The sequence below is a fragment of the Dromaius novaehollandiae genome, chromosome 2 (assembly GCF_036370855.1).
Source record: "Dromaius novaehollandiae isolate bDroNov1 chromosome 2, bDroNov1.hap1, whole genome shotgun sequence".
Taxonomy (NCBI): domain Eukaryota; kingdom Metazoa; phylum Chordata; class Aves; order Casuariiformes; family Dromaiidae; genus Dromaius; species Dromaius novaehollandiae.
This window is the reverse complement of record NC_088099.1, coordinates 78,969,945-78,994,993: the sequence shown is the minus strand read 5'-3', so window position 1 is coordinate 78,994,993 and position 25,049 is coordinate 78,969,945. Positions and strand designations below refer to the sequence as shown.

At 37.6% G+C, this 25,049-nt stretch overlaps 1 protein-coding gene across 2 annotated transcripts in view; it reads left to right on the top strand.

Annotated features, from left to right (window-relative positions):
- Nucleotides 1-23,244, top strand: part of SLC12A7 (solute carrier family 12 member 7) — a 72,018-nt gene extending 48,774 nt beyond the window's left edge. For both annotated transcript variants that reach the window (XM_026107115.2, XM_064506815.1), the window contains exons 13-24: nt 336-454; nt 1,487-1,585; nt 3,024-3,143; nt 5,113-5,217; nt 6,545-6,713; nt 9,973-10,168; nt 11,458-11,627; nt 11,751-11,882; nt 14,125-14,232; nt 19,013-19,194; nt 22,043-22,176; nt 22,678-23,244. In XM_026107115.2, coding sequence (XP_025962900.2) covers nt 336-454; nt 1,487-1,585; nt 3,024-3,143; nt 5,113-5,217; nt 6,545-6,713; nt 9,973-10,168; nt 11,458-11,627; nt 11,751-11,882; nt 14,125-14,232; nt 19,013-19,194; nt 22,043-22,176; nt 22,678-22,769 — 1,626 coding nt within the window. In that variant the 3' untranslated portion in view covers nt 22,770-23,244. The remainder of the gene's footprint in view (nt 1-335; nt 455-1,486; nt 1,586-3,023; nt 3,144-5,112; nt 5,218-6,544; nt 6,714-9,972; nt 10,169-11,457; nt 11,628-11,750; nt 11,883-14,124; nt 14,233-19,012; nt 19,195-22,042; nt 22,177-22,677) is intronic.
- Nucleotides 23,245-25,049: the final 1,805 nt, after the last annotated feature.

Genomic DNA, 25,049 nt, shown 5'->3' with positions numbered 1-25,049 from the left:
TCAACTGTATTACCATTTTATAGATGACTAAGTGTACATTTCTGATGCGTATGGACTTTAAATTACTTAAGATCTTGTTTGAACAGCCACTGCAGCATCACTTTAATGTTATATAGTAATTTCTTATTTAAGTAAACATTTTTCATATTGGAAATGCATTTTTTCTCCAAGTTCATACATACTCTTTTCTTTGTATAGATTTTTTTTAACCTCCCCTTTCTAATAAATGACTAGATTTGATTCCAGTTAGAGTTCATTGATAATCTGCATGATGTTTCACAACTGTGTATTGAACAGTTTTCCCTAATTTTACCATTTTTTTTGAATTGACCTAGGTATTTGGTCATGGAAAAGCAAATGGAGAACCAACTTGGGCTCTACTCCTCACTGCTGGTATCTGTGAGATAGGAATTCTGATAGCTTCTTTGGACAGTGTAGCACCAATTCTTTCAATGTAAGTATATGTGTGTTGTCTCACCTTCCTTTAAGATAAATGGTATTAACTAGGTAATGATTTTTCTCTTTGAGATAATACATGCTAGGTTTTGTCCTTTTAATCTGAAAAAACAATGCTTTGGGTTAATGCTCAGTATAAGTTCGCTGCTAATTGAAATATGCTAATGCTATTTTGTAAGTATATAATTTACACTTAAGTCATTAATATTTAAATTGTACTTTAAAATTAATGTTGTATGAAATAGCGTATAGCATCTAACATTCAGCCAACTTTAATCAATTCAGATTTTAAACTAATTTTAGATATGAAAGTTGTTTTCCCATGGCGGCATTTCTGCTCTTTGAAAAGAGTAGAACTCCTATCATGCATTTTTCAGTTTCATTCTGAGTAGTTTATGGAGGAAAAAAAAAAGACTTTTGTTACAAAAACTGGTGGATAACAAATGGAAATTGTCTGTCTGCAGTCCTGTAGGTTTCTTTGGAGCTCATGATTGGGGCAGCCTTTACTTCCGCTAGCTTCAGAGTCATGCATGGCACCAGCAAGAATGTGGGTTAAAGGATACAGTACTGTCTCTTTCAAAAGTAGTAACTGGATGCTATTTAACAGTTTCTGTGAAGAAACTGTTGTGATGCCTAAACAAGCAAGGGTTTTTGTAGTACCAATCTATCAACAAGTGTATGCGTGTTAGTGGATATTTCACTATTATATTCAGTATTTGACTGGTTCTAGCTTGAGCTAGGTTGAAAATAAGATGTCTTGTGACAAATGTCAAGCTTATTCAGTGATGATCAGTTCTTAAGTTTTCTCTGAAATCTTTGATTGAGACGATGTTATTCTAGTATTATGTTTTGAGACAGTTCAGTATTCTAGAAGCATTAATTTAATCTAGATCTTGTGTTCTGTTGGCTAACATGGACAGTATATGAAAATTTCCACCCTTTTTATGGATTGCATTTAGGTCTTTTAATAAAAGTTTGTCAAGTTCATTTCCTATCTGAAAATTTGTTTTGTGTTTCTCTTTCTTGACAGGTTTTTCCTTATGTGCTATATGTTTGTAAATCTGGCTTGTGCAGTGCAGACTCTCTTACGGACTCCCAACTGGAGACCTCGTTTCAAGTATTACCATTGGTAGGGCATATTCTTTCATTTGGAAGTGTTAAAGCCAGTTATACAGCCTTGACTAGCTGATTGTGTTGCAGTAACAAAGCAAAATCTCCTCTCTGACTTGAATGAGTTAAAAGGTGGTTCATGTACTGAATACTTTAACAGCAACAGTTGCTTTCATGTGCTGGAACAGAGCTGATAATAGTTTTGAATAAGAAAACACATGTAAGGGGCTGGGAAGGGGCTTGCAGGGTGATGTTTAATATTGCTCATAAGCCAACAGATCTTCTGAATACAGGTGAATGAAGCTGAAATATAATGGTATGTCTTTTATATATCAATAAAGAGAATTGCTAAAAATGTTTATGAACGTTAATTTGATTTTTCCTTTTAAGTGTGCAGGAATTGGTGTATAGAAAAAACAAGCTTGTACAGAAGAAAAATTCTTATTTAGTATACATCAGTTAACTCTTTAATTATGTGATCACATACTATTTTTAAATTATGTTGAGCTTTGAGCATTGCATTTGGTCTTTGGTAATTGAAGCACGCAAGTGGATACTTGGAAAGTGGCTTAAGACTTCAGCCACCTCAAAATAAGATTGAGAAAGTTCTTTGGTTTTATTGAATATTTAAAGTTTGTGTGTGTGTGTATACATATATAGTTATGGTCTGAGGTCCTCAGAATAACTAGATGGCACTTCTTTGAATTAAAAACAGATGCATTTGGATTCAATTCTTGCATGATACTAAAGAAGCAAATTAAGAATCAAACAAAAGTTGACTTTGCTTATGCTCTTTCAGTACACTAAAGGCCAGCTGTGATCTAGAAACGAGGTGAAAAGAAATTTGAGGTGTAGTATGTGACTATATGTAGTCACAAAAGCATCTAGTTCTGAGCTGGCTTACATCCATCTGACTGAGAAAATGGGCAAAACAAGCATGTAAACTTTAATCTGGAAATGCTTCTGTTACTGTTTTCAATGCACTATGATTTTTTTTTTTTGAAAGCCTTTAAAAGACTTTCTCTGTTCTCTTAGCCTGCTATCTGTGTGTTCTTACTTATGAATGTCTCCTGTGTAAGTGGAAAACATAATTCATGGGTCGACTTTAATCTTGTGTATTGTTTCAAAAGTTTTAAGCTTAAATTCTAATCAATGGTAAGTGACGGATCACTGTCAAAACAGGTTTCCAACTTGGAGGATACTTAGTAGAATTTCAGAACTGACAAATGTAGTAAATCTGTTATCTAGTTCAATTGTATCATTTATTTCACACAAAAGGGTTAAGAATACAACTCTTCACATACTGAAGTTAGAACAATGTATTTTTAGTTATAGATTAGCTATAAATATGGCCTTTGAAGGTAGGAGAGGCTTTTCTGGGAGCTGTCTTAAGTAAAGTGATTTTGTAGAATATTTGCATGCATATTTAAAAAATGGAAAAAAATGGTTTCTTTTAGGACTCTCTCATTCCTGGGGATGAGTTTATGTCTTGCCTTGATGTTCATTTGCTCTTGGTACTATGCTTTGGTTGCCATGCTAATCGCAGGATGTATTTACAAATACATAGAATATAGAGGGTAAGACCATATATCTTATTTATTTTATATTTAATATCTTTAATATTGAGCAAAAAGGATTTTTATATAAAATGAAGTGATAGAAATAAGTATTGTCTGAAACAAGATCCAATCTCTATTCGTAAGGATTGTATGCTTGTGGGTTCTGATTTCTTTGGAAGTTCTGTTCCAAAATCCTCAACAGCCAGAACTAATCAAAATAACCAGTAAGGCTGGGAAATCTTCCCTGAACACAGGTTATTGTGTAAAGTTTTGGACTACAATGTAAAGTTTTTGGTACTTCAGTATTCACAAACATCCCCCCTTTATGTTAGGAAGAAGAAACTATTACAAAACTTAACTTATGCGAAAGCACTAAAACTCCACTTTTGCATGGACTTTTGCACTTTTTAGCATATTGAATAATCTAGAGCACCCACTGAAAATTCTTTTTTTTTTTTTCTGCAAGCCAGATGATCTTTAAGTTGCAAAATACCCTTTGTATGTGTCTGTTGTCAAATGCATGTAACACATGAATCACGCCTGTGAAAAATGCCATGCAGTAGGAGACCTAGCATGTTCAGTTCATCAAAAAGAACATCCAGGGATGATTTTGATTAATCAGGTATATTTTTTTTTTCCTTGCTCAAAAAGATATCCAGTGCTAAAATTATTCTAGTCAAAAAAGAAAAGAAAAAAAAAAAAAAGTAGTAGGAGCAAGGAAATTGAAGACAGGCAAGCTGTTCAGATAAGTAATTAAGCACAGGTCTTTAATTCTGTGCTTAAACTTTAGGTGGCATAAACTACTGCACACTGTGGATTCATCATCATTTAATATCTCCAGCTGCAGACTAGATGCTTTCCTGGACTGTGTTTTCCAATACAGTTCCAGTTACTGGCTTCAGTGCAAGGAAATTCTCTTGCCTCTTTTAGTGAGGAAGTCTAATCACATGATGTGGTTCTGGATGTGTATGTACGTAGGAATACACATAAGAATTTGGATGTACATATAATTTTGCACATTCTATGAATGTTGGAGCATAGCCATCACATCTGCCCTGTAAAAGAGATTCTTTTTTGCAGAATCTCAGCTTCTCATCTCCTTACTTCTTCAAGCACACGGGCTGATTTAGCTAAGCACAAAAAAAGACATAAACTATAAAAGATGCGGTCTTCACAAAATCTCGATTTTTATTTTAATTTTTGGATAATTAAGCCAAACCATATTCCAAAGTTTAATATTAAAGAATAAGGTAGATGTTAAAACAGCCACTGACAGATACAGTCACATTTATTTCCTCTGAATTCTGAAAGAGGGCTAGAGGTAACAGTGTGGTCAAAATTCATGTAGGGAAATGAGAGATGAGGTTGGGAAGGAAGGGGGGACCGGAATGCAGAGGGGGGCAGAGAAAGAGATGGGGGAGACCAACCCAAGGTAGCATCCTCTAGAAGGAAAAAAAACAAAAAATACACCCTTACAACATGAGTTCAGCCATTCTGTATTACATATGAATGGCCACCTAGTATATAGCATAACTTTGTACTGTGAGAAAGAGGAGTGGAAAGTGTAGAGAAATTCAAAGCAGTCAGGAGGGAAGGTGTAAAGCTTTGGGGATGTATGGGAGAAGCTGGCAAGGAAAGGAAGTAGAGAATGGTATAGTGGTGAGGGAGGAAGACACAGGACACAAATCCATGGAAAGTCAAATTTCATTTATTCAAGTAGCTCTCATGACTACAGAAAAACCATGAAATATAAGTAAAATAGAACATAATATTAGTAAGTACTAAATGAACAAATATCTTGAAAGGAACTGAAACTCTTTCAGATTAGTTAGCCTTCATTCATGGTTTAAATCCAAGATGAGGTTTTTTCAAAGCATTCACATGAAGTGTTCGTTGATACTCTATAAGTACATTTTTCTTATGTGAGGGATAATCTGTATAAATAAACTGCACCTGTTAATGGGATCTCTCTTCCTGCATCCCTAAGAGCGGAAAAAGAATGGGGTGATGGGATCCGAGGCCTCTCTTTGAATGCAGCTCGCTATGCTTTGCTTCGTGTGGAAGATGGTCCTCCTCACACCAAGAACTGGAGGTAAGAGTTCTATGTCTTTCAAGTTCACACCTTTATAGAAATATGTAATTCTATTAGGAATACTGCTAGAAGAGTTGACAGCTAAGGTGAGCTTTACCATTAAAATAAGACTAACTTGGGCATGGTAGGAATGTTGTTGCAATTTTATCATTTTACTGTAATATTAGTTAAGCTTAGTTAGCAACTTTCCTACGATTGTGTCAGACTTCTACAGGCAAATAAATGCAGATGGTGATGACAGTTTTTTAAAACAGAGAAGAATTTTAATGTTTGATTATTTATAGGTTTTTTTTTTTTAGATTCACAGCAGCAGTTATAAGAGTCTTGCTATTCTTATGAAAATACAGAAGGACAAATGTGAAGTCCAGTGCCTGGGACACACTAATCCACTGCATTGGTACAGACGGGGGGGCAGCTCTGGTGTAAAGGACCTGTGGTTCCTGGTGGATACTAAGCCAAACATGAGCCAGCAGTATGCCCTGGCAAAGGCTACTGGCATGCTGGCCTGTATCAACAGGAACATAGGCAGTATATTGAAGGAAGTAATAACTCCCCTTTATTCAGCACTCATTAGAACATGTCTGGCACCCCAGTGTAGGAAAGGCATCAATAAACTGGAGCGAATTGGGCAGAGGACCATGAAGATGGCTGGAGACCTTTGCAGATATACTGCAGCACATGTCCTGTGAGGAGAGGCTGAGGGAGCTAGGCTTTTCAGCTTTGAGAAGAAACTGCTTAAGGGGAATGTAAAAACTGATTATGAACTAGCTGATAAACCTCCAGTAACTGAAAGGAGGTTACTGAGAAGACAGAAGGAGAGTCCTTACAGTAGTGCATGGTGGGAAAATGAGGCAAAGTGATAAAAGGGGAAAAAAACTGTTATGAGGATAATTAAGCACTGGGAGAGGTTGCCCAGAGGTTGTAGAATCTGTCCTTGGAGGGTTCTGTGATCCAATGGGACAAAGCCCTAAACAACCTGGTCTGAATTCAGTGTTTATCCTGCTTCAAGCAGCAGGTTGTACTAGATGGCCTCTTGAGCCTTTATTTCATTTTAATGGTTTTCTTTGAAATACTACCTTAATAGAATCATTTTACTAAGTGATGGTATGATGGCTCAAGAAGGTATTCTGTATATGAAGTACTGTTGCTGTTGCAAATAAAATTTTTGCTTGATAGTTGAATGTTTGCCCTTGAATCAGGCATTGAATGCGTGTTATTACATGTGTGTTTTAACTTTTCAGTTTCCCTGCTTTTATATATACAAGCAAATACACAAATATGTAGATGTGTATATATGTGTGTTTTTGGTTTTTTTACCTCGTTTCAGACCTCAAGTCTTGGTCTTGTTAAATCTGGATTCTGAACAGTTGGTGAAGCATCCTAGATTGCTTTCTTTCACCTCTCAGTTGAAAGCTGGTAAAGGGTTGACTATTGTGGGATCTGTACTTCAGGGAATCTACTTGGATAAATGTGCAGAAACCCAGAAAGCTGAAGAGGTATGTAAAACTTACAGCTTAGAAATACCTGTAACTTTCATTACTATTTAAATGTTAAATCTGGATACCTGTTTTTTTCAAATAGAACAGACTGCTGTAAAGCATGGAATAAGACCCAAATTTTGACTGTCAGCACAATCAAAGATTATATTTATATCTGTAAAACAGGCTACAGCAAAAAGTCTTAAGAAATTTTCCAGCAGCATGAAACATGATGATATTTCGTACACTTTCAGTATTGAGGGTCCTGTGCTCACAGTCACATTACAGTCTTTAAAAAGCTGAGCAATAGTTTCTTGTTTTGTTTTGTAATAAGTGTTCTTTATAAGGCAGTTTGTTAATTTGACACATCCAGATGTGTTTGACATGAATTCATTCTCTGGATATGTACTAAACATTTTCTGCATTGCCATAGAAATGTGTAGAAACCAGAGTCAGGGTTAGGAGCAGTCTTTCCCTGAATCCTAATCTGTTGCCCTAACTATAAAAAGCATTCTTTTTCCTGAGATTCTCAGATTTGTTTTTTGTCTTTCAGCTCACCCCCCTATACCCAGAGAAGGTAGAATGAAGTAGAAAAAACCAGGAAGTTGTCATGTAACTTAAGATGACATCTAATTGCATAACAGGAGGAAAAAAAAATAAATTCAGTTGTGTTTGTTAACTTGTCGGTATTTGACTTTGCAACTTGGTTGGAATTATGTAGTAGTGTGCTTGTGGAAGCCCCAGAGAGTGTTTGAACTCAGAACTTGGGCTTTCAATGTTTTTTTGTTTTGTTTTTTAAAAAAAAAAATCACACAACTTCTCTTTTCATTCCATCTAAAATGACTTACGTACTTTTTTTTACTCCAGAATAAGGGTAACTCCATTATAGACAATTAAACTTGCTTATCTTTGCAAGGTTTCCTACTCCTAGCTTTACAGAGCAGTGAAACTTTGGTAGAAAATACTGTGTTTACTGTATTTTGAGTACTGTTGAAAAATCTATTGTCTGTTCTATCTATCTAATATATTGTGGAAAACTAGTATAACTTTATTCTAAAAGAAAGCTTTGATTGCAATTATATCTTCCATAAATGGTTAATATCCTCAAGATTGTTGAAATGAGTATCAGTTGAAATGTCTACTATTTTGATCTAAGGCTTCTTATATTCTTTGTAAAGACTCCCCTGTGACTTATTCAAACCTGGCATCTCTAAAATAGATGAGTGTTAGAAATGTGAAGAATTGAATTGCCAAAGCTAACTGCCCTTGACCTCCTGTTCTCTTTTACTGTTTTCCTCTCTCTTGGTATTCAGACTTGTGTTGGTTAGGATAGCAAAGTGTGAAGCTAGGTGACCTAACCAATTTCACAAGACAAAGGCTTCAGAAGAGCAGTTAGCTTGAAAATGGGGTAAAAAAAGTCTCATGGTAATACAGTGTTAAAATAATCATTGTTGAGCTATTAGTGTCAATAGCTTGCCTGGCTGGAAAACAAAAGCAAGAACATGATCAGGCCTCTGAAATAAAGCAGAGAAAGCCTTTAGTCAGAAACTGTTTACACCTTAGGGTTTGAAATGTGACCTGTAGTTGGCCCTACTAGAAATCAACCACAGCTCTGAGAGATGAAACAAGAATGAATTCTAATCCCTGTATTCTCTAGAAAGTCAGTCCTTCTGGTATCAAGATCAAGGAAACCACTGCTTTTAAAACGGAAATAAAGCTGGACTTAAGAAGATTGTCTGAAGTGCTGATTGGTTTTGGAAAATTTCAACTAGAAAATAGTGCTTCCAAAAGGAGATCAGTGGGAAATGGAGATTTTTCCTGGTAAAGAAAGAAAAAAAGGTCTATTTAGCCAACTGATATGGCTTGAAGATACTATCTGCATACTCGGTTAACTTCATTACCAAATTCTGATTTTCCCCCCTCCTTTCCTTGCACTGAACAGAATTGTTGATGTGAAACTAAGCCGGTCAGTCTGCCCTTGCAGTTTTTTGATGGGACTTGAAGTTGCACTTTTCTACCAGGAGTCTTTGTGCTGTCAGGCAGTGGAGCCGAGACTAAAGAGTTGTCTTGCTTTGGTAATGTTCACTTTGTCTGACCTCTAGTTGTTGGCAAGACCTTTAGCGCAGTGTGGCAGAGTTAAGAGCTTTTGCAGGTGTGAATCTGGACATAAAAAGGGGGTCAGGAATTATGAGGGCTGGTAAGAGGAGAGCAGGCAAAAGAGGCCACCAGTTTAGGAATAACTTGTCCTGGAAGACTATGGGCAGAATAAGCTGCACGTCCAGAAACTGCCAAAATGCACAGCAGAATTGATCATGCTTCAGTCCTCAATGTCCTCTTCCTTTTTGACATAGCTATGAAGCCAATGAACAAACTTAATGATTCTGTCTGCTTTACAGGATGTTTCAGCTCAAAGAAAATAGGAATACATTACTACTGTTTTTCTCTGTAGTTGAAGGTTAGCTTGGGTCTAAAAATCCCATCCTTTTCAGTGAGTCATGCTGGGAGATCAGCATGGTATTGGGGTTGGAGAGAAGCACCAAAATTTTAAGTTATTTAAAAAAAAAAAATAAATCAGAAATTCAGAGGGAGAGACATTTGCAAGTCATGCAATCAAAAAGTGGGAAATGCCAAAGTGGACATTTCCTATTACCCTTTAATACTTTCCCGTTTTGAATGATGCTTTTAAATTACTGTAACAAAACAAGCACATAACCAAACATCTCTTGTGTTTGTCAGTATTCGGTGAAGACATTCATCTTATTATTCAGTCAATGATTCTAATGAACATCTCCTGCAAATCTTATTTCTCAATGCAATATTTTAGGAGCTTTTGCCTCAAGTCCTTCAAAAGTCCTTGGCATCCCTTTTTGGAGTTGAAGGGAGGGAAAAGTGAAGTTCTTTCAGCAAGTACTGTCATTACAAACAGATGGTGCTTTACTGGTCAGCAATGCTTTAGCTATGCCTTCCCTGAAGCAGTGCTGCTTTATATGTCTTTCTCAATGTGATCTTATTCATATTTTGTTCGTTATTCTTTGGGAATAAAGGGCTGCGTATCTGATGTGATTAAAAACACTGTGGGTTGTGTGGGTTTTTGATAACTGTTTAAAAAAAAAAAAAAAAAGCAAGAATTATGTCTGTGCCTCTGGAATTAGAGTGACGGCTTGATGTTGGTTGCATTGTTGTATTTAATCTTTTGCTGGTATTTAGTGCTGGTATTCCCTGTGATACTTATCAGTGTTGACTGTTTTTGTTCATGTGTAATCTTCCTTTCCAACAGAATGTTAAAGCATTAATGGGAATAGAAAAGACTAAAGGATTTTGCCAGATTGTGGTATCTCCAAGTTGCAGAGATGGAATATCCCATTTGATTCAGTCAGCTGGTCTAGGAGGAATGAAGCACAATACAGTCCTGATGGCATGGCCACAGTCATGGAAGCAGACAGAAAACCATTTCTCTTGGAAGAATTTTGTTGGTATGTGTATACTGTCTTATGCAATTGCAAGACAGCTATGTGGTGATGGATATCCATTTTAGTTTTTTCCTCCATTTCTTGTGTCACTTTGATTTAATATGGAGTGGATTTTCTCACCCCAGGATTTTGTGTGACTCTGTAACCTGCCAGGTCTCTTAACATCTGGAGTGTTTCTTGTCAAGCCATATACATGGGTGATTACTCTTTTCTAGGACTAGTTCTGCAGTTTAACCAAAGTGGCCCAAAACCAGGTCAAATTTTAACTATTCTCTCATCCTGCAGAAAACAAAATTAAGCCACCATCTGTTTTTGTTAATTTTGCTTCCAAATATTTTGATTATTTTCTATAAAAACCTGCAGCTATTACAAGCTAAACAATATGAAGTTGGTAACAGCAGTTGTAGTTTAACTCTGTTCTCCTTGTACTGGGCTCTGCAATCTTATGTTGCACTAAAACACATCTTTCAGAAAGACATCCGTTCCTGATGAGGGTGTGATTCTCCCCCTGCAAATCTTTTGAGGAGTCTAAATTATTTCTTTGGTAGCTTGTTATAGTATTTAATTGTTTTCTCTCCTTTTTTTCCCAACGTAGTTGGTTGTAGGTAATTGCTGAGGTTATCCTATCTTTCACTTGACTTTCTCTGAAAAGCTTTGGAATAATGATAACTTCATTCCAAGCTTTTGAATATTCCAAGATTATTGCAAATAAGTATTAATGAGCTGGTGATCTCTTCAGAGAAGTGCTGTAAGCATAAACCACTTAAATTTGTGATTTCTAAGCGTTTTCCCTAACAGTTAAATTAGGATCTCTTTCAGTACTTCATTCGCCCTCATACACAATTGAAATGTCACTTATTTTTTTAGATGCAGAACAAGACTGTTCTGTCTACTGTGCATAATATTCTCACTTCTCTCCCCACTGCCCTGAATACTGGCATTATGTAATTGCTGAGCAGTCTTCCGTTTGTAATCTGTGCAGGCCATGCTATTTTCCTTAATGTTTTTAGCTTCCCTGTACTTCCTGTCATCTTAGATATTGTCACCTAATTTTATGTTCCTGGTTTTTTGTTTTTTTTTGTTTTTCTTTTTTTTAAAAAGCCTCTTTCTCTTTAACTGATACTTCTCTTGCTCTCCTAAGCAGGTTAGTCATTAAACCCAAGATATCCTCTTTCACCGAGGCAGAATCTGGGAGGATTTGAGTTTTTAAACTCTTTATTACTGTCTTTTAACAAACAAAAACTGAATGAAAACCAGAAGCTCTTCATCTAATATCTTGTTTTCTGTTGCAGACACTGTACGAGAAACAACAGCAGCTCAGCAAGCTCTGTTGGTTGCTAAAAACATTGACTTGTTTCCAACAAATCAAGAACGCTTTACTGATGGAAACATAGACGTATGGTGGATTGTTCATGACGGTGGCATGCTGATGTTGTTGCCTTTTCTTCTTCGACAACACAAGGCAAGGACAACAGAAAATGGCTGGGATTTCATTTACTTGAACTAATAGTTCAGAATACTTTTCACTTTGATAGAATTATGGTGAACACCAATCATGTTTTAAGTTGCTAAATCTCTTTCGTAGGTTTGGAGAAAATGTAAAATGCGTATCTTCACTGTAGCTCAAATGGATGATAATAGCATTCAAATGAAGAAGGATCTACAGATGTTCTTGTATCACCTTCGACTGAATGCTGAAGTAGAAGTTGTTGAAATGGTATGTTACTGCATTTTTTGGTTTTAACTGAGACTAAACTTGGGAAACTAGATCAGGCTACAGTCTTTTCAGTTTTCTGTTTGGACCAACACTTGGTTTTAAAAAGGATAAACATAGTTTCCCAAGTACACACCCAAAAAAAAAAAAGGTTTTAAGAGCAACATTATCTCAACTGTGTCATAACGCTAGTGCATGTGGTAGTAGATTTAATGGTATGTTGGGTAGTTTTGAGTGATATTCAGGTATTAATCTAACTTTATCTATGAGGACTAGTCCGTGGAGATATTCCCATGTGGGCCTAGGGATTCATTATTCTAGAGAGAAATGTTCAGACTGCAGTTGGAGAGAGGGACATGTTCAGTTGTAGCCCTTCCTTATGCTGGATGCCAGGGATTATTAGGTGAAGAATGTTCAGCCTTTCATTTCAGCGCCTGCCTGCTAAAAATTCAAGCTTTTTCCTTCCTGAATGAAAAATATCACGTACTTTGGCATTGCCACTCCCTTTGGCACTGAACAGCAGGAAGACATAGCTACAGATTCTGCTGTCTCAGATAAAGCAAAGGATGTAGAAAGATGCCTTCTACAATACCATTTTTATAGTTATCCATTCAGCAACTTGGGAAGGCTGCATATATTGTGTAAATCCATAGAAGGATCCTTTGGAGTAGCCTGTAAGATTGCATGCAAATGGTTCATATTAAAAGACTAGCTGTATGAGTCTAAAATTCTGTGTAGAGTTTTTTTTTTTATTTTCTTTCTCCTTCCTCCTGTTTGGAAGATCTTACTTGGTTTTGCTAAAAGACCTTTTCGGATAGAATTATATGCCACATGAATTGTTCTAGAAATAACAAGAGGAAAGATGACGCTGTATAATCAAGCCACAGGTTTATTAAGTAATAAATTAGTGAATTCTTTAGTTCTAATTCATCCAAGAGCATTTCATTCATTTGGAATAAATTCCATCTGGAATAGGGGTACTGCCAACCTCCAACTCCATTGGTTTTGGACCTCATCTGTCCTCCTCTGGACAAGACTGAAGGAATGTGGGGGGAAACAAGGGACATGAACTTATATCAGAAAACATGATATTCAGTTCCAGTCCTGCCCTTTAGGAGATATGTCTCTCTCTTTTTCCAGTTCTGTTTTATTTGGAAATTAGATAAACTTTCACTAAAGAGTATCTGCATCAGTCACTTTCCATATTGTGACAAAGTGAATTTTACAACTTTTTTGTTAACTGGCCTAAACTGCTGAAAAGAGGGGTGAAGCAGTAGTCTATCCAGGCCCATTTGGTAACAAAGGGAAAACTTCCTTTCTGGCTCTCACAAGGTGACTAGCATGATATCCAAAGTACAACCAGGCAGCTTTTTGATGCTCATTCTAAAGTGGGATGAAGAAGCTGAGTTTTGTTCCTTCCAGGAACTCAAAGAGCTTATGAGCCAAATGACTTCTCAGAGATTTATTATGCTAATCAGCCATAAAGCAAAAGATTCTTTGAAGAATTGCTTAAACTGATATAAATGACTTAAATGTATGTCTAAAAACCATTGCATGTGCAGGTGAAAGAAAAAGATTGGCAGAGTGCTGCAAGAGAGGTCCAGGCTCGGTTGGGTTTTAAGGCAGCAGTTAGTTTAGGAAGTGCAGTTGATGCTTACGCAGAGTGTATTTAACCCTGAGAATCTTCCAAAGGATGGAGAAACTAAGCATCATTGACAACACAGATGACTTTGCTATAGCTATCTACCACTGTATTTTAGCTTTTACTATTTAGGTGAGAATGTAAGCAGGAATTTGTTCATAAATGCTTTTATTGGTGAACTTTTCCTATTGGTGAAAGGACAGTGTGTTATTTTGTCACTCTAGACTGCTTTCAAAGACACAAGCACATGCATGCACAGGAGCCAGCAGTGCAGACAGTTTAGATGAAAGCTTTTGCTCTTTCCTATTTCTGCATCTGGTTTGGAACAGACCAAAGAAAAGTCTGTCCTAAGTACCTCAAATTTAGCTGATATTACATCAGTGTTGGTATAGTAGCACAGTTCATAGTAGCAGACTGCTGTTTGAAGACAAAGACTTAAGGCTGAAGACCGAAATGATCAGTCAAATATAGGCTTGGGATTGCTCTGATACCATAAATGAATGCAGACTGAATGAATGCAGGAGTGAATGGGGAACACTGTCTAAATGTTAGAAGAAAAGTCTTTAGTCAGACTAATGTTTCTAATGCTAATTACTTTTGCAGTTTGAAAATGATATTTCTGCATTCACATATGAGAAGACACTTGTGATGGAGCAGCGATCTCAGATGTTAAAACAGATGCAGCTATCAAAGAACGAAAGGGAAAGAGAGGTAGGGACTTCATATTGGTAAGGTGTTTTGTGAAAAATCAGAAAATAATAGTTCTTGGCTGTGGCTTCTAAAAATTTCTAACTAGTCAATTAAAGATCTTTTAAAACAGCATTCTATGCTACTTTTTCTACATCATTTTTGACTTACTAGGTTAAAACAATGTGAAAATTTTTCTTTGTGGGACATGTGCTTAGTTATCCTGGTTTTAAGATTAGTACAAGCATTTACTAACAAAAGATTTGAGCGTCAGTGTGGAAAATATCCATAGCATTTCCAAACTCAAGACACATTGGTAGCTAAGGTTTATGATTTATTGACTGGGTGAATTATCTTTGTTTTGGTCTTGTTCAACTCAACCTGGCTTATTACTGTTTTGAGTGTTTTATGTATTGGTTAGTAGTAGTTTCTGGTGCCAAAATTAAGTTGACTGCTCTATAATCCTGGGAGCCTATCTTTTTCCAGATAGGGATGCTATGTTTGCTGTTGTCCCACTTCTGCTAGTCCCCAGTGTTTTCTTATTTGTTGTATGTTCTTTTGCCAAATAAAAAGCCATATCCACTTGTTCCCTCTGACTAGTTTTTTTTAATTTCCCATGTTCTTTTCTGCTTTCATCAGAAAATGCTGACTAGTTCTGCCTCTCACTTACTCCTGAACTTCAATTTGGAGTACATACACTTAGCTTGTTATGCATCTCTTTAATCTTTTCATCCTTTGAGAGCTGTGCCAGCTTAGACTCCTACCAGTTTTATGACAGCATCTAAAACTCTTGTCTCTTTAGCATCACCGGTGCAAACTACTATTGCTTTTGTCTTCATTCTCTGGATATCTGTCTACCTGTCTCCAAATGTTTGAATATGATTCTTGTGTTTCAACTCTTGATTCCTCTTTAGTGGTGGTTATAATTTTGTTCCTTTCTGATACCATCTTTTTACAAGATTAGTGTTTTAATCTCACTTACGTGCTTGTCCCTCTTCAAGCCAAGTTCAAACCCTCATGAAGATGAGAAGTTTTCTTTGAGCAGTATCCTTTTGCAGAATGGTTTCAGTAACGTAATCACCATATACAGCAGAAGAAATTAAAATCCAATTGCAGAAGTTTTCGATCTGTTTGAAGCACTGACTTTTTTTAACTCAATCTAATTAATTACCTGTTCTTCTAGAGATTATTCAGAAGGGATTATTTACCACTCTGATATCTGCTTAGATCTTTCTTCAATTTTTCAGCGTGTAGTCAAGACATGCACTTACCGGAAACTATATTTTCTTAAGTCTTTGGTCTAAGGTCTCGTCTTAGGTCTTTGGCTGCTTGCTTGCTTGCAGTAATTTTCTGTACTAAATGTCCTATGGTTGCAGATGGTATTTAATTATTCCATTATTATATTTCCAGTACTAATACTTTCACAAATGCAGTGGCAAACTAGTAAAGGAGGTAAGATGTTTTGGAATCTGGAGTTGATTCTTCAGATTGGTTTATGTAGCGTTGGTCCCTGTTATCTATAGAGAATATGCTGGAAAGAAGCGTCTTGTGAGATGAAAGGCTCAGTGTGAACTCCAGTGATAAAACGTGGTGAGAACTGAGTGAAAGCAGGGGAAAACCCTTGACTTTTCTGCTGGACTTCTAGAATTTCTGGAAATTCTAAAAACATCACAAATGGAGGAAGAGAAAACTGTATCTGTCAAGTTTGTTTAGTTCCACCATTTCTGGAGGCCAGGAAAGCTACTTCTAGTACATGTAGCCCTCCAAGGATGGTTTTCATTCATCATCAGAAGAAAGGGAGGATTAGTCATGCCATCTTAACTCCTTGTGCTAAGACTGTAAGAAAACACCAGCAGGGCTCAGCATCCAACTTGGGTCTTCTGGTAAAACGCCTGTCTCTCTGACTTGAGCCCCTGGGGCTGTCTCAGTTACTGACTGTTCAAGGGAATTGGAGGGGTGGGGGGGAACCACATACACAAAAGCCAAGACTTTTCTAGTTGATTTTTTTTTCCTCTGAATTCAGTAGAACAGATTAACTTCTGATGGAATTTGGAATTTGATTTTTACGTATAAGCCTTATTTCAGTTATGGTGCATTTCTCCACTTTCTAAGTAATTGGCCTGTTTCTGTTTTAATTAGAAGCCCAAAATTCACATTTTCAAGAAATACATCAATGCATTAGGGATGTGTATATATCAATAAATGGCATCTTTGTGAAAAGAAACCGGACTTATAAAAGCCCTTGATAACAAATTTCATCCGTTAAATGAAGACAGTTCTTATTTTGAATAACACAATGATGTGCTGCTTTTTTCTGTAGACTGTTTTTTGTCATTGGTAACCTTTTTATCCCAGATTCAGAGCATCACTGATGAGTCTCGAGGCTCAATCAGAAGAAAAAGCTACTCTAGTCCACAGTCCATTGGCCAGGATGTACAGGCACTGCTGCCTAATGATTATGCAGAGGAGGAGGTAGTTGGACATAGTACTGGCTGGATGTTTCTTTTTCATTGTAACACTTGAAGTGCCACTATTGAAAACTGAACTACAAAATAACAACCTGATTTTTCATTTTATTATGAAACAGTCCTTAATTTTTAATTTTAGTATTCCCTAAATGCATTATCTCACTCTTTTTTTTGTTCTAGATCATGATTCTGTAGTATGAATTGCATCCTAATTTCTCTCAGACCCAGTATTTCCATAAAAGAAAGACTCGGGTTCTCTGAGAGTGCCTATTTTATTAAGAGTTAAAAGCAAAGATACTTCTCCTGTTTCTTAAAATGTTTTGATAGTAGGTGTTTGGTTAAAAGCATATTTCATGCTTTCCACAGAGCACTTCCTTAGAATTACTGTATTTAAGTACTGAAGTTTCTCAGACTGCATAGATATGTTAGGACTTATTTATTAAACTAGAAGAGACAAGATTTGGCCGCTTATTGAAAAGCCATTATTACCCCATAAATGTCACTACTTTTTTTTCTGCACAGTGAGCTAGAAAGGAAATGGACAGATGTAATCAGTGCCTTTAGCATGTACTTCAAGTGTTGCTCATCTCTAAAGATGTGTGTGTTAGTTTGTAGAAATGCTGTATTGCTTTGTGCTTCCCTTCCTTTAGGAAGTATGAGAAGAATGTGGTGTTTTCCATGTAATTAATTTGCTATCACAATAGCACTAACAAAAGTGTGTTCATTGTTTTTTGCATTTTTTTAAGCATGTGCTATAGGTCCAGAATTTCTCTTGGCCTCGTTGTCTTTTTAGAAATGGAGAACTTTGTTCTCTAAAGCACAGTTGTACTGAATTCAGCTTGTTGCTACTTTGAAGTTCTAGTTCATTGGCTACTGCTGTTTAGTATGCATAGTTCCTGCTGTGTTAGTTTACTTTTTCCCATTCTCATGACAGCTACTGTATTCATAATAATTTTCAATCCATAATCTTGATGAATAATTATGTGTAACAGACAAATGTTATAGAAATGCCTAGTAAACAGCTCCTTGTATTCAAGAACTGATAATAGGAGAAAGTGCAGTGGGTAACTATAGGGAGAAATTGAACTGATCTTCCCTTTAAAAGTCTGTGACTTAAATCTTTTGGAGTGGTATTAAGACCATCACAGATAGCTATATAAGAATCACAAAATGAACTCTGGGATTTGAGAATCCTCAATATTTGGTTAGGGACAAGAGGAGTGATTTAGGAAAATATAGAAGCCCTTAGGTAGTTAAAAATAGCCACAATTACTGTAGTGACTGGGAAGTACACTAGTGTTTAAAACTGGAAAGCAGTTTTCTTATCTGCTTCAGCTTAGTTCATGCTTTTGTCTGTGACAATGAAATCCATTCTTCCGAGAAATCACATATATGGAGGGACATATGGAGGTTCCCATATGGACTAGGGAAATCAATCAATTTCATGTTTTAACAAATCTCTGTGAAGAGACTTTGTAACTACCTACCAAAAATATCAAGAACCCCACACAATTGCTGATTCACTTACAGTTAAGGACTCTAAGGTATTACGTTTGTGTTGCTTTTTTTTTTTTTTTTTTTTTTGAAAATAAAACCTATAGCCATAGTATTAAGAGGGAAAGTAAAAAATAAAATGAATGCCAAATACTCCTTCCTTTCCTCAGAGGAACAAGGGGAGTGGGGAATGGAGAACACAAGTGTTTATGCATCTGGAAACAATAATATTGCTTTGTTAAAAGGGTGGTTTGTTGAATTATTGCTATTAAAAGGGAACAGAGGAAAGCAAGGCTGCTTCATGGTAAGGCTGTGACTGGCTTTTGTTACACAATCTGCATCTGGATAAAGAAACAGGCTGTATTGCAGAGGGAGCGAACAAGCCAGAGCGACCACACAGAGCAAGTCCTGACCATGGCACATGAACTCTTTCAATGATGATGTTTACAGCAGTGTCAGAGCAAACTATAAACAATGTAACTGATGGAAAACCTGAGGAAAAATGAGCAATGGTTTTCAATTTTCTTATTGTCACAAGCTCCTGGTGTTAATAAAAACTCACCTCAGGTTGGATTCAACCTCACTTTAGTTTGTTATGAAAATAATGTCCTATTCTAGGTCAAATTCTGCAAATATTAACTAATAACTACCTATATACAAGCAGTTTTACTTCATGCCAAAGTCAAAACACTCTGGTATTTGTTCACAAAATAAGGTACCTTTTTTTTTCTGTTTTCTTTTGTGTCAATGCAGTGAAATTGCATTTCAAGATTATAATCTGATCTACAAATGTTCTCTTTGGCTGAATCTTGGGTCCTTTTTTCCCTCTCCCCTCTGGCCAGGCCCAGTTAATCCATGACAGAAACACTGCGTCCCACTCAGCTCCAGCTGTCAAAGCCAGTGTGGCTGCTGCTGCTCCGGAAAAAGTGCAAATGACTTGGACTAAAGAAAAGTTTGTAGCTGAGAAGCATAAAAACAAAGAAACAAATCTGTCTGGTTTTAAAGATATTTTCAACATGAAGCCGTAAGTACCCATGTGGTTACTGGGAGTTCTTCTTTGGCTGCGGGTTTTTAGATGGGGTTCTGGTTACTTAAAGCAGAGTAGAAACATGATCTCTCTGTGCACTTCACTTGAAATGCTGTCCTTGTAAGGACTTTTAACACCACCACCACCACCCTGAAGTCACTTAGTGGATAAGAGTCACTAAATGTACTCCTTAGCAGGACCGTATTCATATGGCCAAAACTGTGTATGCCATGTGTGTTCCTTTGATTACATTGAACCCAACAGGGAAATTCCACATCCAGGTGCTCAGCATCAGTGTCCATGCTCCATCTCTCTTCACTCCTCCCATGTCTTGGGGGAGTGCTTTAGTTATGGAGCAATCAAGAGAAGGCAATAAAATACCATCGTTATTTTGCTGGAAGGCAGCCGCTGCCTGTGTTAAGCCTGATGCCCTTCTATCATTACATGTGTGTGTCCACGACATCAGCTTGTTTGCCTTTCTGTGCGTCTTAGTGACATGCACACACATATGTCTTTTCTGAATCCAGGAAGAGAGGAGTTCAGAGCATGGCTGAGTATTTTTCTGCATGTGCCCAAAGCATAACTGTGGATGGCAGCAAAGACTTAATATCTAAACTATATGTATCTAAAACAGATAGGACTTGCATATAGCAGACATAAGGTTTTTTTTTTAAGAAAGTACATTTAGAATTAGTTGGGGGGGGGGGGGGGGATTTGCTCTACATGCTTTGTAAGAAAGTTTGCCTTCTGCAAACTCCAAGCATCATTTTGATCACCCTGCCAGAGCACAGCTTTATGTTGTTCTGGGCTGAATTGTGATGTCTTCGAAATATTTCCTATTGCTTCTTTAGAATCATGCAAGGTGTAGACTTATTCCAGATATTATTTTTAACTACTGTAAATGAATAGGGTGTGGAAATTATAGTTCAAACATGGTATGCCTGTACAATGTATTAATATTGCTGAATTAAAAATGTGCCTGATAGCATAAAAATCACTTCATACATGTTTTTCTCTTTCATGTAGAGAATGGGGAAATCTGTAAGTCTGTATTTCATTTTCATTTAAGCAATTTAGGCTGTGTTCCCTAGTTGTTGTGGTGTTATACATTGTCTGCATGTTCCCTAAATCATGATTTGCTGTTTGCATATTGTTTTGTACCTTGTTTTATATACTGTGAGCTGGCATGTATCACTAGAAAACTATTTTCTATCACCATCTGTTAATGTTTTCTTCTAAATGTTATCAAAAACAGCCCCCACTGTTATATAACTACTTGGACAATAGGGATTTTATTTTTTTCCCCTCCCACAAAGGAAGCTAGCACACTTCATCAGATGCCAGTTTTGACTCACTTCTATGAAACCATCCAAGTGTAGAACTGGCATAACTTTAGGTAGATGTTGGCTACACTGTTAGCGTACAAAAAGGGGACATTATGTCCCTTTATTCTTGGGGTGAAACTGGCTCGTGACTGCTTATTTATTTGTTGTATATGTTTCCTTTCACAACTTTAGTCCTCCTACATTATTTTGGGAAAAGAGATATCATTAATTCCTCTTGTTTTCCTGAGCTGAGACATCATTGCAGGGAGTGTGCACTGTACTTTGGCATCTCTTGAGTTTCACTAACACTAATCCAGACTTGTTCAGGCACCTCAGAGGATGTCCTATGTACTGCTGCTACAAGCCTGCCAGTCCTGTCTGCTGCAAGAGCAGTATGTGAACCCAGTTGAGCAGAGCTGTTGTGCTTTTGCTGCAAGACTGCCAGCTAAAACAGTGTTAAGAAAATTGCGTAGACTATGTAGGGTGGTACAAACGTCTTATGTTAACATAACAGTACTTCAAAGATGGGCTCTCACCAGCCTTTTGAAAGGTTCCCTTTCTTGTTTTAGATCTCAGTTTCGTGTCTGGTCTCTTAGACTGAAATGACTGGCTTTGCTTGTAAAGTGTCTGTCTGCCTTTGGTCAGTGGGTCTTCTGGATGGACGGGCTTAGGCAGAGCCTGTCCATGTCCTTTGCACTGTAGTGCATGACTTGCTCCCAGTTTTGGCTAGCCTTGTAACAACAGAGCCTCGGGAACTGCAAGCAAGCTGGGTTTGGGGGATGAGGGGGGAACTGTTTTTGTTTTTCTGAAGAGCGGCTAAATCATCCAAAGTAGATCTTAAAAAGAAGAATAAAACTGCACAAAGTCCTAGCAATTTTCTCCTGCTACACACACATTTACAGCCAAGATGGTATTTGTGGACACAGCAATGAAACTGTTAGCTAATAGTAATAATGCAAGGGGAGGGCTCAGTTTCGGCTCAGCAGTGCTTACTGCCTTCATCTCATGACGTGCTGGGAAACTACTCTTTCATAAATTCTGTGCTGTTCCTGAATTTTCTTTACCAGGTTTATGGTAATCCTTCAGTGTTTCCCAAGGAGTACAAGATCTTTTGTAGCTCCTATGCTATTTGTTACACAAATGTTAGCTTTCATATAATTCAATAAATTAATCTGATTCTCAGCATTTCTAACTAGAATTCATTCCTATTGAAATCAACAATTTATGCTTCTTTTGATAAAAGACACAACTGACAAATGGGAGAGTTGTCCGTTTTGGCAAACCACTTAGAATTGCTTGAATTTAGCATTAAATCTTATTCAAAAAGAACAATATACTTGTGATCTCTTATCCCTAGGCATCTCACTTTCTTGTAAATTTATTTCAAATGTCTACAAGTATTGGTGTATATGAAAATAGCATATTGTACATGCATATAGATTAAAATTATGTATTCAGATGCATAAGATGGAATACATAAATATTGTGGCAATACTTAAAAATGTTTGTTTGTGTCCTAGGAATCAATCAAACGTGAGAAGAATGCACACTGCTGTGAAGCTCAATGGAGTAGTGCTTAATAAATCACAGCATGCACAGTTAGTTCTCCTGAACATGCCTGGACCTCCTAAAAACAGAAAAGGGGATGAAAACTGTATCCTCCACTATATTGCTCTATATTTCTTTAAACTGGGAATTTGGTTTTCTGGTTGTGCCATTGTTTACTTGTCTGGATAACCATTGGTTGGGTTATGTTGGTAAGCACAGCTTTGTTTTTGGGAAAACAACATTTGTCTACAGAAACACTGTTTTCATAAGTGTTGATAGTGATGGGGTTTTAGTTCAATTGATGTAAGATAATCTTCAATTTTGAACTGTGCTTCCCCCCCCCCCCCCCCCCACACACACACATACCTTTTCTGAAGGTGAGTAGGGCAGGAACAAGGTATTTGGGGGATTTCTATAGGAAAACTAGTCCTCATTTCTTTCTGAGCAAGCAGGTGGATTCGATAATGGTATGGTTCTGCGCTGAGTATGTAAGAGGGGGAAGGAAAATTCTATCATGAAACTGCTCTTTCATTGTATGTTGGGTTTTTTGAGTGATTATGGCTATTTTGTTTGTTTTCTGTGATCCCTTGACTTAATGGTACTACAGACATGGAGTTCTTGGAAGTTCTGACAGAAGGTCTGGACAGAGTTCTCCTAGTCCGAGGCAGTGGACGTGAAGTGATCACCATTTATTCTTAACCTTTTTGTTTTCTGGGGTTTTTTGTTCTGTTTTTTTAACTGAATGTGCAAAGTTATCTGCCATAATTTGAGCAACTTCACAGAGTTCTAGTGCATTGAAAATGATCTGCAACCTGAATCTTCTGATGATGTTTTGGGTTTTTTCTATTAAAAGTTATATTTAAATTATATTTTTAGAAAGATAGATCTATGTAGAAAATATTTCTGTAATTAATAAATGCCAGAGGGATCAGGATATTTGTATGTAGCACACGCTAACATTTGTTAAACTGGTGAAACACAAGAAATAGTAATGTTGTTACACTTTTAAACATAGAGATGTAAGCAATTTATATTATGTGCTTCTTAATCTTTGTTCTTGTTCTGAATTAAAAGGGAAAAATTGCAGGAAAAACCTGTTTCCACCCTCACCAAAATGCTGCTATATTGCTTCTGTTGGGATTTGTCCTGGTTCAATAAATTTCATTCAGAAATATGTACAGCCACTCTAAACTTACATTTAATTATGTGCATAAAATGTTCCCCATTTGCAAAATCCATAAAAGCTCATGATTTCCTACAGTTGTTTTCAACAGGCAGAGAAATGTTATTCAAAATACTTTGTCTGGCACCTGTAGCCTCCAGGTGACAGTAATGGTAGATTGACCAATTTTTCTCCTGAGCTATGAGTAGTGGCAGCATGCTGCACAGGTATGCTGGTGCAGCCTGAGGGTGTGCAGTGCATAGGGAGTCTATGATGCAGGAACTCCACCTGGCTGCAGGCACAGCTGTAACAGTTGGTAAACAATAGCAAGTTCATTAATGAAGTGCAGTCTGTTTTAACTAATGTTTATCCTGAAAAATGTCATATATATGTGCCATTGTTAAAATTGGCTTTTCTGAAATGAATGAGCTCTTAAGTGTTTTTTGTTCAAATTTGTTGAACAACTAGTAAAGGTGCACCCTTACTCAAAGGTGCACTTTCAGTTTGTCAGAATTCTGTCTGTTTTCAGTCACTGCATTTTTAATTTTGTAAATGTTGCTTAACACAATGTTTGGCTAGTGGAAGACTGTTCTACTCTAGAAAATTCCATTTATCTAAGGTGAAAAAAATCCCAGTCTTTTTATATAGAACAGTCACCTTAAAAATATATATATATATATTTCCAATGTAATCTCAGACAGGTTTTAACTAAAACACATCCTTAGCCCTCTTTCTACAGTGTCCTGAACACATGCCCCACCAAGCAGTGGACCTCCTCAGACAACAGGTTAGATGGGTGGATGGCTGCTGCCGGGCACCTCAGCAGGGAGTTGCCTCTTACTCATACAGCAACACCATAAGAAAGCAGGCAGTAAGTCTCTGGTTCAGCTGGCTCATGTTGCAGTTGACAGAGCTCCCAGCCCCTTGTTTGCTATGAGGCCACTGAAATGTTTGAGCTTCCAGTCTTGGCCATCATGGGAGTCTGCACTTCCCAAGCAAACAGGCACAGGGTCTCAGAAGATCCGGTCACCATCCATCTTCTCTCTGGAGCTGTACAGTCTGCTGATCTCTCCCTGCAGCTCCATTGCTTAGTCATGCAGTTCCTCAACAAGCGCACATCTTCTGTGGCCTAGGACTGCCCCAGCCTCAGGAAGAGGCCCTAGGCATGCCCTGCAGCACGAGACCAGCAGAGAGCTGCATCGCCCTTCTGGGGTGCTGACTGGGTCAAGGCCCCTGTTGTAGGGTCTGTTGCTAGATTGGAGCAGCTGCCACATGTGCCCCATGGCAGCCATAGGTTGGGCTGCCACCTTCTCCTCCTTGCCTGCTGCCCTTGAGGGTGGGGGGGAAACTGGGCTTTTGCATGCCCCCTTGAGCCTAGTATGCAAATGCATGGGTAATTAGGTCATCTAAAAAGGTGGCTTCCCACCATAAAATGGCAGTTGTGACACAAAATGGCAGCCCATGCATACATTGTGGGAGGGGCCTTCCTGCTCTCCCACCCTTTTGGAGTGGCCAAGAGGGGGTGGCTGCGCCTGTCAGCCAATAACAGTGCTGCATGTGTGAGGCACAATGGTGTCAAAGCTGGTCACAGAGCAGTGTGAAAAGATGCAGGTCCTGGCGTTTGCAGGATGGCGGCTCTCTGCCATAAAGTGAAGACTGACAAACTAGCAGCTCCTGTTTGCGGTTGGAAGGGACTTCCTGGTCTGACATGCTCTGAGATAAGCTGAAAGGGGTGGCTTATCCTGCTGGTCATTGCTGGGCCACCTGTGAATGTGTGGGGTAGGATAAATGGGCCATGCAACCGGAAGAGGAGGGAC